Source organism: Musa acuminata, chromosome BXJ3-7 (assembly GCF_036884655.1).
Source record: "Musa acuminata AAA Group cultivar baxijiao chromosome BXJ3-7, Cavendish_Baxijiao_AAA, whole genome shotgun sequence".
Classification (NCBI taxonomy): domain Eukaryota; kingdom Viridiplantae; phylum Streptophyta; class Magnoliopsida; order Zingiberales; family Musaceae; genus Musa; species Musa acuminata.
Window position 1 is genome coordinate 11,636,052 of NC_088355.1, and position 13,110 is coordinate 11,649,161.

General features: G+C 36.5%; 1 protein-coding gene and 1 non-coding gene across 2 annotated transcripts; one reads left to right on the top strand and one right to left on the bottom strand.

Annotated features, from left to right (window-relative positions):
- The first annotated feature begins 1,255 nt into the window (after positions 1 to 1,255).
- Positions 1,256 to 1,328, top strand: TRNAE-CUC (transfer RNA glutamic acid (anticodon CUC)). Its single transcript has one exon. It is a non-coding gene; the product is annotated as a tRNA-Glu (tRNA).
- A 727-nt stretch (positions 1,329 to 2,055) lies between these two features.
- On the bottom strand, positions 2,056 to 13,009 carry LOC135643425 (thylakoid membrane protein TERC, chloroplastic-like). The gene is made up of 14 exons (XM_065160345.1): positions 12,806 to 13,009; positions 12,630 to 12,710; positions 10,883 to 11,019; positions 10,689 to 10,765; positions 8,979 to 9,066; positions 8,812 to 8,892; positions 8,664 to 8,720; positions 6,410 to 6,491; positions 5,779 to 5,828; positions 5,605 to 5,661; positions 5,446 to 5,524; positions 4,041 to 4,099; positions 2,705 to 2,762; positions 2,056 to 2,556 (listed from the first exon to the last, which is right to left on the bottom strand). Exons 1-14 carry the CDS (start codon positions 12,939 to 12,941, stop codon positions 2,462 to 2,464), a joined length of 1,137 nt encoding a protein of 378 aa, XP_065016417.1. The 5' UTR covers positions 12,942 to 13,009; the 3' UTR covers positions 2,056 to 2,461.
- Between the last annotated feature and the right edge of the window lie 101 nt (positions 13,010 to 13,110).

The window sequence follows — 13,110 nt, forward strand, 5'->3', positions numbered from 1 at the left end:
CCTGAGCAGAGTCCTCTGCTGGTGTGCCACGGTGAGTCATCATGGCAAAACTGATACTGCTGACAGTGAGCAGATCGGTGGTATAACTTCACTGAGCCAAGCAGTTCATCGCCTGAAGCCTGTTACGGACGGGGACTTCAATTCGGTAGCAGCTTTGCAGTGAGGCAATGAAGGAAGACCATGAACCGCACCAAATTGGTCATGACAGAACATTCTACCCAATCCTTGACGTCGGCTGCTTCTCTTTTCAGGGAAGAGAGGGAGGTGATGTCACGTGAAGGAGGAGGGGGGCCACTGGGACCTTGTCACGTGCGCTCGGGCAACAGCCGCAAGTGTCACTCGAAGCTTTTTGGCTTTTCTTCTTCATTTAGGTGGGGGGAAATAAATGAATGCCCGATGAGAAATCAGTATCGAAGTCGACAGAGTTCGTCACAGCGCGATCAGTTCAGCTATCATGTCATCATCAAATTAAACCAAAGATTTGTTGATGTGTCTATTCCCCTTGTTTAATCATATTTCTACCATAATCTTCTGCATTGGATTGCTTGGATATTATTATTGCTTTTATAGATATTGTTGTATGCGGAGTCGTGCACAACCAACATAAGAACACCAAAACGGCAATCATACATCCTCTGCCACACACTTCCGTATCAATCATGCGATGCTATATGAATGCAGTACTGCAGGCATGTGCATGCATGTGATCCCTGTGGTCCATCCATGCGACGCATCGATCCTGGTTTAATGGCTGAGATTTAAAGCCGAGGATATCATCGAGACAGTGGGATTGCAATTCGTGCATGATCTCCGTATAATAATGTGAGAAATCAGATAGTAATTAAGTATGAATTGGATCACTAATTTATGATGCTCGATGGACTGGTGGTCAACATCAAAAATATACTCTCGATCACTAGTAAGGTAGGAGTGGACAGGTGAGGAGATCGATATCAGGAGCCGTTGGCTTTCTTGATCAAAACGAGCACCAGCCACGGGGATGAGAAGAGCGGTCTCACTTATTGGTGGACGGTTGGGGTCCAATGGGAAGCAAAGGTTTCCTGAATGGTGAGCTGGCGAAGATAGATGGATGAGCCTGACACTGTTGAAGTAGGGTGGGATGGCGTGGAACGGAAGGGAATCCGGCATCGCTTGGCGGTGCATGTCGAGAAATAATTGACACGAGTCGTTGTTGGAAACTTCACGAATTCGGCAGTATTCGAGATTAAAATAAAATGAAAGACCACAAAGCAAATCCGTTGTAGTCTAGTTGGTTAGGATACTCGGCTCTCACCCGAGAGACCCGGGTTCGAGTCCCGGCAACGGAATTCTATTTCTTTTAATTGGTAATGGGTCCCATGAGCAAGCAAAACACCTGTTTCTGTGGGTCCCATAACTTGGCTTGGCTGACGCGCTTCGAACAGCCTACGCAACATCGAAGAAGAGTCACTGTTACACCAATTCTCATGTTTTCTATTTCCTAATTTAAAGTCTTATAAAAAGTGATTATCGAGTGATCAAGTCGTTTAGTGCACGAGACAGAGACATGAAAGGAATACTTGAGGCAGTCGTCTGTCGTTTTTGTTTGCGTGTGTTATTTAGAGAGAAGCGTAGAGGGTGATGGTTGACCCAACTCGTTGGTCAGTAAGTCAAACCATGGGACTAATACAAAAGCTAGAAAATGATGTTATGCTTGATCTTTGAATGAAAAGCAAGTAGCTGTCGGCACAAAAGCCGTTGTTGACATATGACATTTAAACTCACACCATCTAGTAAATGGAACTATATGATCTAACAATCCTTTTGAGTACAATAACTGCTATCGTAAATTGATTGCCTGACGACAACAAGAATCAGCAACTAACTCTGTTACCAGTCTAAATGATTCACCCAAACCCAAGAAGGATGATGCAAATATAAAGATAAAACTATCCGATTGATTGCAGATGTATACATTGATACTTATATGCAAGATCTAACAAAAAGGTGCACCACCAAACTCAAGTTCTTCCAGGTTGCTCACAAAATTGAGTTTATTACATTCTGGCAGAGGGATGAGGTCACAGTGGTTCCAGATTTTATACATGAAGCAAAATAATACATGACAAAACCTTATGGCTGGATATATTGGGTGTCATGAAAAGTTCCACCTAGAAACTAATTTATGGAAACAATCTGTACATATCTATTTTCCATCAGAACTATTTTAGAGGTACCTGGTTGATGTAAAAGGGTCCCTTAAAAAGTGATAGGAAGCATATCATCATACCATTATAAGAGTAGAAGTGAATACAAATCTCCTCTGGGGCACTGCATATTGCTTAGTGCACATAAGCTCCACCAAGATGCAAAAGATGAACATACCCGATGGACAGAACAGGTCTTCAAGCTTCTTGAGTTCTTCAGCTGGCCTGGCAATGCTGCTTCTTGGGCACCTCTGTTCAATAATTATGTCTCTACCTCATTCGATCTGATTTTTTCCGATGCTCAGCAAAACTCCAGCACCGAGGGTTACGGCAACAAAACCCAAGGACACCTCAGTTGGTACATGATAACCTAGAGGATGCATATCAAAGCAGAAATCACTTGTACGATGGACGTAGGCAAGATGTACAATGCATGTCATCAACAGAGTGCTCTCTAAATATATCTGAAAGGAAAAACTATATAGATAAGATGCCAAATTGTTGAGGTCATCACTTACCAAATAAGTCAAATAGCATCTTTGTTCCTATGAAGCCCAAAACAAAACCAATAGCAGGCTGCAAAGTGGGTTTTGCTCAATTGAGTTCCAAATTGTTTGCTTGCGCAACAAGGAGTTGAAAAGAAAATGATAATTGAACATCAAGGATATGAAAAATCAGTCAAAAAAATGCATCACCAACCAATTGATACAATCTACATGCATGGACACAAACTTTAAATCTAGTGAGTGAAAAATATGCCTGTTTTTACAAATCACCTACTGATCTGCAGCTACATGTAAAACTGACTGAGAAACTCAGAAAAATAGAATTTAGACAAAAGTTGTATATTCTGTAATGTGTGTGTGTGTATATATATATATATATATATATATATATATATATATGTATATGTATATCTAATTATATATATATATATATATATATATATGAATTTTTCCAATAGTACCACAAGCGAATTGTATTGGTTTTACAATGTGCTATCATTTTGAAAACCTTTCTCCATGTTTTACAAATCACCTACTGATCTACTGCTGCAAGTAAAACTAACTGAGAAACTCAGGAAAAATAGCACTGAGACAAAAGCTGTATATTATCTATTGTGTGTGTGTGTGTACATACATGAATTTTTCCAAAAGCATCAACAGTGAATTGTATTTGTTTTACTAAGTGCTATCATTTTGAACACCTTTCTCCATGTATATTTTATAAAGTTGGTGTAACATATTCAGTGTCATCTAGTCAAGTGATAAAAAAAAACCACTAAAGGCCTCAACAAGCAGCTGGAAACAGATTAATCAATGTAAAAGAAAGCTATCCACATAAAAGGTAAAAACTCTGGTGATAGAGCACTGTAAGTTGATTGGAAAAGGATAAGGTGCTTGACAAGCAAGACACACAAAGTAACTCTTGCTAAATAAACCATCGAATTTGATACACTATTCTTGCCACTTGTACTTGACATATTTCTGAAGCCAATCATACAACTCCATTAACCATGCTAATACAAGTTTCTTGGGAAAAAAAAAACTTCTTGGTAAATAAGCACAACTGACGAAGCAAACAAGGTTCAACTAAAACAACACAACAACTAGTAGTCCCAAGTACTTGGAATCAGCTGCATGGATCTTTTGTTACCATTGAGATCAAAAACAAAAAGCAATTAAAGAAAAATATCAAGCTGCACTAACTTTTGATACACAAAGCTACTCAAAAGAATATTGAAAATTATCAATGTAATATATCATATAGAAAAAAAAAAAAAAAACTAAAATAAAAATTGTTGCATTATGGGAAAATGTTGCAACGTAAGTATTAAAAAGAGTTGATGCATACCTGTAAATACACTAACTCAGACATACTTTCAGAAATGAGCACATACAGTGACCTTAGGCCTACACAAGTTATTTTAGAACAATAATCAACCAGATCAGTAAATCTTAAAGCAAAATAAAAATACACAACTTGGTTCCTAAATCTTTGTGCAGTTTATAAGAAATAAGTAAAGCAACTTGTGCCATAATGACATATACTGACAGATTATGTATCCGGATCCCTGTTTACCCATGCTACAATGACTTTGGAACTTCCACTATAGCAGGTAGATAAGTGTAGCAAGACAATCTACTGAATTCAGATATTTATCCACTTTTGTCATATATTCTTCAGCAAACCAAAAGTTCAATTTATCTCCCATTTTACATTGATAAGGATTTTAAAGGTGCAATAAAGTAGAGAAGGAATAAATTGGATGTCATAGGATCATTAAAGTATACATGACTTAGAAGCCTAATTGAAGTTTAAAGGTATCAGTCCTTTTTATAGATTATCTAAATCCTGAACTATTTTTTACTTGTATTATAAATAGAAACAGTGTGTTCATTATCCACCTTTCATTTTAAAAAAGAATAAATGTGAACAATCCCTTTTAGAGTACAACAAATACTCTTTGATCATTCAATATCATATTAATCGAAACTGGAAAAGGATAGATAATCATGGCCTTCGATGAGAGCTAACATAGAGGAAAGATGCAGCCATTCCACAAAGATAAGTTTTATATGAAGTACAAGCATAAAAGGTGGCATGTGAAAAAGGTAAGGGCAATCCTTGGCAGATTTTACATGAATGACATCATTTTTTATTGTACGAATATGATTTAATGTCAATCTATTATGTGGCCTATATTAAATAAACTTTAAGAAACTGGGATTTCGTATTGGTTAAAATTACTCATGCCGATCTAAGCTTGCATGAAGCAGTAACGATTTGTAAAGTCATCAGTTGTAACAGAATGGGCAAGATGATTCTGATCTCTATGGCACTCCTAGCTGGTGTTGATCCAATACTAATCCTACTATGGCGACAGATATGCATTTGAAACCCTTGCTTGAAGTGAATTAGAACGAGACAAACCTAGAGCCATCCTCTTCATTCATTTGCAGAAACAGATAGTAAAGATAAGCATCCTTTATTGACATAGCAATTTCACCTTGATTCCATCAGAAAAGTCCTCTTAAAAATGTCCATCTTTAATCCAACAAGCCAAATAATTTTGATGCATCTTAGAATAAGATAATCAACACTAACTTTTCAACAATTTGAAGACAGTGTAGTGACTAGATAGGCTCAATAGGAGTAGCTTGCCAAGAAGGCACATTATATATAAACTAAAGATTCAAATACTAAGATAAAAGAAATATTAAAAAACAGGTCATTCAACAGAAAGTGACAAGGTTACCACATATAGCAAAAAGGTTTGAAGAAAAGACGATGAAAGGATCCCTTGTAACACCAAAAACTGCAGGTATGGAGTCCACCTGTAAGTACGAACATTTTCTACTATAGTCAGATCAAGCTCAATTGCAATAAACAGTTAGTTCATAGTAAATTAACCTACAGCAAATGCAATATCACTGAGTTCGATGACTGCAACAGTGAGTAGTAATGGCGTAGCCTGCAGATATTTTGAATCATTAATGAAGCATAAAGGACAGAGAAAATAAGAATTTGCAATATTCAGCAAGAAGCACATAAATCACTGTAGACATTTTCGCGATGGGACAATACTTACTTTCCTTACACCATCTTTAATCGTAAAGAAACGATCACCATCATAATAATCTGTAAATGGAATGATACAAAATGTTTAGTTAAGAGTCTAGAGTGAAGTGCTGGAAGAATAATTTTATATGAACAAGGAAAATACTACACCAAGCATGTCAATTAACTTCTTTGGATGAAAAGATGGAACTATTTTATTGTAACCAATATATAGCAAGAGATACATTTCAATTCTCAAATCTTAACTAGACAACCGATTTACAGTTAAAAATCCTTTTCTTTTCCCATATCAACAGAGAAGTGCAGACTCCCAATTTAAGTTTCCGGTACAAAAGAATCATGCACAAAGCATAAAACTAATCAGGTCCTGAAAATATCCTTTTAAGTAGAAATGCATATTGTGTTGGTCATATACTTGCACATGATAATTGATATAATTAATTAACCATCTAGAAACTTGTTTCAAGTGTCCTATATAACAAAACAGTACACAGTACATGCATCATCCAATATTCTACCAATAGTACTACTATTATAGATTCATATATAAATCGCAATTTACCCAATTAAGAAAATCAAATTGAAAGATCTGGTTTAGTAGATAAAATACAAAGCAATTGAAGATTCTGGTGTGAGGTCACCTGTAACAGGTATAAACTTTTGGCATGTTTTTACAATGAAGTTATCAGCCAGATCAGTCTCCTCCGCTTCAGCAGAAAATAGCTGTTAGGTTAACAATAATTTTTTATATTAGTGTGCTTAAAGATATTTTGTACTATTCTACATAGTTCTCCATGAAGTAAGCAGCACCACATACAAAAAATATGAACAGAATACTATATGATAGCTGTTAGGTTAACAATATTTTTTTATGTTAGTGTGCTTAAAGATATTTTGTACAATTCTACATAGTTATCCATGAAGTAAGCATGAACAGAATACTATATATGTATGTATGTATCGTGCCTTATAAACTCAAATTAGTAGAATAAAACAGCATGATTTGTTTGTTAATCTTAGAAATTGTAACACAAGAACTTGAATAATCAGATCACATCAAATTGAGAAGACAAATAAATGGTGGGGATCAGAAAATGTACGTTTACAACACTTGTATCCTTAATAGATTAGGAACTACAAGATTTAAGGAACATATGAGAAAACAAAAAAAAATCAGTGAAATATAACCACTCAGATATTCTGTGACCTATAGCACTCATCGTACAGGGGATAAGATTGTCTGCTCATTGAAACCATAATCTGAATTTCTTGTCCTCGAAAATAATTATATAAGTTGCATCACTGTAACAAAGTCTATTATATAAGTTGCTCACAAAAACATCTACAATACAGTTGCTAAATGAAAAAAAATGATAATAAAATATATTGCACATCATTAATTCGCATGCTCATATGTACTGTCAGTAACTCAATAAAAACAACAAATTAATTGTAAATTGTGAAGCTATAACAGATATATGTATGCCATAATTTAAAAAATAGGTAACAATTTCCAGAAGCTTCAAAGGTGAATTTCATCTCCTTGGCAAACCACAACCCAAAAAATTGAGGTCAAAACTCATCCCTGTTTTTCAAGATTGTGATATCTGGTGTTTAGTCACACACACACACACACACACACACACACACACACACATATATATATATATATATATATATCTCCAATAACCTCTTTGCCAAAGGTCATATCAGGTCAACCCAGTGATTACAATAGGCGCTCGGGCGATGCGAGGCGAGGCCTGAGCGCCTCGCTTCATTTCTAGGCGGCGCGCTTCAAAGAGGCACCGCCTGGGCGCTCGCCCGAGCCCAGGCATCGGGCGCTTCGAGCGAGCGCCTGGGTTAAACCAGGCGACCGAACTAGATTTTTAGGTCTGGTTGGTCTCCGGTGCTTTAGTTGGTTCAATCGAACCAACTAAATCACCGATATCAGGCTCCCTCTCTCGATTTCCCCGACTTCCCCAACCCTAACACTCGCGATTTTGCCGCCAAGATTTCTTCTCCGCTGTCGTTGCTCTCTGCTGCCGCTGCCACTGTCGCTGCTCGCCGCTACTGTCGCTATTGTCGCTGCTCGCCGCTGCCATAATCGCTGCTTGCTAACTGCTCACCGCTACCGCAATCGCTGCTCGCTGCTGCTGTCACCGCTCCCGCTGTCGCTCGTAGCTCCCACTCCCGTTGTCGTTCGTCGCTCCCGCTGCCGCCATCGCTCGCCGCTCCCACTCTCGCTCCAGCTACGGCTGTCGCCTGCTACCATTACCATTGCCTCAGCAGACACTCTTCTCACTATACTGTTAACAGTATATTAACAGTATACTGCTAACTGTATACTAATAATAATATTTTTATTTATTAGATTAATAATATATTATTTTAATTTTAATACTATTAATTTTTATTTATTTAAAATTATTGTTATGTTTCAAAATAAATGGCAAGTGTACAGAGCAACTCAATAGATTTGATATAAAATTTTATTGTTTTGATTTTTAAGACTTTTTATTAATGTGACATTGTGATTTTATACTTGATTTTCTTAATTTAATAGCATATTTTTTATTTAAATAATTATATTTATTAATTATATTATATATTTTTATATTTTTGCATCTCGCTTCACTCTGGCGAGTGGCTAACGCCTCGGGCGTTTTTGGACCTTGGCGCCTAGCGCTTTTTAAATCACTGGGTCAATCCATTATTGGGAGTAATGGATACCCAATATATTTCTAAAAAATCCATCAACAAACAATGATAACATAGTAGACACGAGCATCACTTCAAAAGAAAAATATTATTTAGCTACCAATTGTTAAATTATGATGATTAACCATTTAAACTGCAAAATATTTCTATTTCATTATGTAGAAGGAGAAAGTATACCTTGTATGACGAATATAGAAGAATCAAGGCAAGTAGAAAGTTCACTGACTCAAATCTCTGAGACATAGGTTGACATCAAGATGAAATGAAAGTGAGATTTGACAGTAATACAAAGAGAAATTGGTAGAATGAATGAAGATAATTTAACCTGAATTGTTGCTGTCCCAAGCAGGATCATTACTGCACGGAAGATGATTGCACCAGCAATACCATATGAGAGCACTCGATTCTAATTTTGTACATAATAAGATTCTATTAGCACCATAAGGTCAAACATAGACCATGCGAAAAAGGAAAAAAAACAAACCAGACTACCTGAAATTTTACTGGTACTCTGAAATATTTGAAAACCAAAACAAAGACGAAGAGATTGTCCACTGAAAGACTCTGTTCCAATATATAGCTGCAACATAGTATATTTAATCAAATACATGTTCCTAATCATTTCAACAAAACCAACTTTTGTCTCTGAAAATAACTGAAATCAACAAAAGACTTAGCTGGCAGAACATAATGACAGAACTGATTGACAACATAGAGAATTTGGATAAAAAACCTACGAAAATGAATTCAACTCTCATTCATTCTTATAAAAAAAAAGCATAACACTGAATGAGGCCTACAGATAATATTAAGCATACATTGCCAAAACTGCAAGTGCCTCGGTATGTCATACAGCATATGCCATGCTGATAGGGTGTTAAAAGTTCTAGCCTTCTAGGTAGAGATCAGGGTACAGTCAGCGATCATATATGAACTGTGGGCATGTGGATGGTGTGTGACCAGCATTGGCATAGTGGGTTGCCCCTGCCATGTGCAATGAATGTATACATAGACATGCAGGTTTCTGACAGAAAGGAAAACTGCTAACAACAAGTCAACCAACCAGAAGAACAGAATTAGATTATTCTAGTAAAGGGGCAAAAAAGATAATCCAACAGCTTAATGCTGGGTCTTTGATGTATCCCGACCTCTTTCTCATTCTACTTCACAGATTTTCACTGTTCTAAATGCAAACTTTACATTGCAACTATATTATTTCAAAAAACTATAATATCAGAGAATGCAGGTATCAAAATAAAACCATAGCTGACAACTTGAACAAAATAAAATAATTTAACATAGAAATACAATCCTAGAAATGATGAGTCATGAGTATCATGAGATATTTCTTACAGCTATTTCTTGCCCTTTCTTTTTTCTTAAATGAAGGTGGAGTGATATCAATACTGGTAGAGGTTGTCTGCTGTTCTTAAATGCTCCGTGGAGTTATTTTTCTGTGTTCTTCTGAATTTCTGATAGAGGTTTGTAGCCCTAGTTTTTCAATGGCACAATACTTTTCCCTCCTTCATTTCTTTTTCATTTTCTTCTTGAATTCTGCTTATTATTACTTTTACATTATACAGACAATTCCACTTTTCTTATAAAGGACAATGACATATCATCAGGTTTGTTTATAAGAAAAGTTTGTTTACATTCAATCGAATACAAGTTTCTTGATTCTTTGAAATAGTAACAACTACTACCTCTCAGAAAACTGCTCTTCGATTGAATGTGTGCATCAGGTTTGTTTAACACTCATCATCCACAATAATGTGTGAGGGAAGTGTTCTGATAAGCGCCAGTTGACTCCAAAAAAGAAGAAATAGATAGTACATACACACCACATTATATATATATATTTATATATATATATATATATATATATATATATATATATATATATATATATAACATTAAGACCATACACATTAGACACAGAAGACTCAAAATCCTATCATTCTGACTATTCATATAATTCTTGTCCACCAGATTGTCTCCTCAGATAAATCAAACAAAGTTTACATATCTCAAAAAGTAAACACTTTTTTTTTTGGTAAGTTCAAAAAGTAAACACTTCCTAATCAAGTAGCAAAGACACATACCAGCCTCTTGATGAAGCAAATGGTTTTAAGCACAATTATACCTATATTTATGGATACTAACAATCTGAAACATTGGTTCAGTAACATACATGTTGCATACCCTGCAAAAAATTCAGATGCCTTTTCAACACCATCCTTCAAACCCAAGCAAACTCCAAAAGTCACAGCAGCAAAGACCTGAAAAAATAAGGAAGAAATTATGATCAGAAATAGCACTCAATCCTCATTTCAAGAAACAAGGAAACTGCAAAACCACCAGAAGCATGCTTTAGCTTGTAATATAGAGGCACGCACCCAGAGAGCAACAGTTTTCAAAGAAGAAGTTTTATCTGTCAGTACACCTTGGCTGCCACTTGCAACAGGATCTGAAGCAGCCACTATATCAATGTCTACCTCATCATGCAACAACGAATTGGTTTTCTCCACTTCATCTGCAGATCCATTTCAACATATATTAGTTTCAAAGAGGTAGGTATCAGAATTCTTGTATGTTTTTGAATGGCTATGAAATATATGGGTCACTTAATATAAGCATGGAGAAATACTGAGAAAGCATAATTAACAATATTTGACCCAATTCTTTTAGTAGCTATATTCAAGTCCAATTTCATACTACAGAGAACGAATCAGTGACCCTAAAACAATAAAAAAGGTTAAATATGATAGACTCATTAGACACGAAGATTTACATTAGCGGGGTTTAGACCATCCAATAAAAAAATATATATAAACAAAAAAATTACAAAATCAAGCTTAAGCTCATCTTCCTTATAAAATTACTGCATGATGATCTTCTCAAGAGAATAGTAAGATTTTCAGCATGTGAAATGCAAAAAAAGGTAGTTCACCAAAAAGATGAGTAATCTAGCCAACAGGTTGACGGCTTGACACTGCCATCTCTGAGAGCCAATGACATAGAATAAAGGTAAAGTGATAATGTTGCATATGCACCACGGTATTCAGAAATGATCTCCTAGAAGGTAGAATACCAATATATTAGTTGTTATTTTCATTTAGATACTTGTCTAGCATAAGATTCTATGACAAACATGTGCAAAATGAATCTTTTACTAATCGAAGTACTATTTTCTCAAAGATATGAAAGTTTTTAGAATATTATCCATCAGTAGAACTCATAAATTTGGGTTACTGGGTCTAGTGTGTAAAGGATCCAATGTCTTACATTGCAGTTTAGAACATATAAGCGAGAGAATTAGTCAAGACCTTTCCATAGTTCTTGATTACCTGTCTCCCAAGTTCCATTTAGTAATCGAAAATGTTTTCAGGGAAATCTCATGTAATGCAAAGTTAAACCAAGTTCCGTTTGATGTTTGAATATTGTAAAATATATATGTCTCATTAAGCACCGCCCATAATTTACCTTTCGCAATAAACTTAATAGGTTTGTGCATATGGTCATCCTCAGAATGTAAAAGCCTACTCTGACACAATGTGCCTCGGTGCACTCTAGGCATTGCTGAAGTTCAAAAAGTTATTCACGATCAACATCATGGTTTATCCAGATCATAACTTTCTACCACACAAGTAAATTCAGAGACAAGTGAGTTAAAGGAGACAGTTCATTGTACTTAGTTATAATCCAAGTAAGCATCAAAAACAACTTTTCCTCAAAAAGATTAAAGAACATCTCATCAACTGATCTCAGATGAGATGGCGAGAATGAGATCTTGCCAAAAGACAATCCAATCCATCACACACCACTCCTCTTTGCTATTCTCTCCCATTGAACGTCAATATCTACTCATTCCACCTCAACCTTGGGCTTATTATGCACATCAGAAATTGTATCACGTTGTTCCAGGTAACTAAATCATTGGCAAAAAGGTTCGTTTGAATATATAGGACACCTCACTTATAAAACATCATATTAGAAATAAACAGAATAAACTAGAAATTAAAAGAACAAACATTGTCCCATAAAAAAAAAAACTCTTATCTTATCACATGATAGTTGCAAAAGAACCAAATAGATAAAATTAGTCAATGGGGCGTATTAATAGGAGAGGTCCGATGAGGTCACCCGCAACCGAGACGTCTTCTTGCTCGGTCCCCTTGACCCACCGCACGCCAATCGGACGCCTGCAGCGACGACTGTCTCCAACTGAAATCGGATGCCAAAGGAGCATGAATCCGGCAAACGCAGAGCTCATACCGAGCCGACGCAAAGGAAACTTCATCCAGGGGGGAGAAGACTACCTGGGTGTCGGGAGGAGCTGGCGGCAGCGCCGGCAGCGGGGAGGAGAGAGGAAGCGAAGGGGACCGAAGCCCGCCGTAGATCGAACCGAAGCGGGATCCGAACGCACGAGGGTTGCGTCGCCGAAACAAACGCCATGGGCGGCGAGGACAAAACGATATGTTATCCTCCGCCCACACCGTATGTGGGGAGGGTTACCATTTTATATATCTCAACATATCGGTAACCCCACTCTCTTTATCCGTCGAGACGAGTCATGTTATGGTGACCTCCTCAACCTTTTAGGCCAACTTACACGTGTATCTAT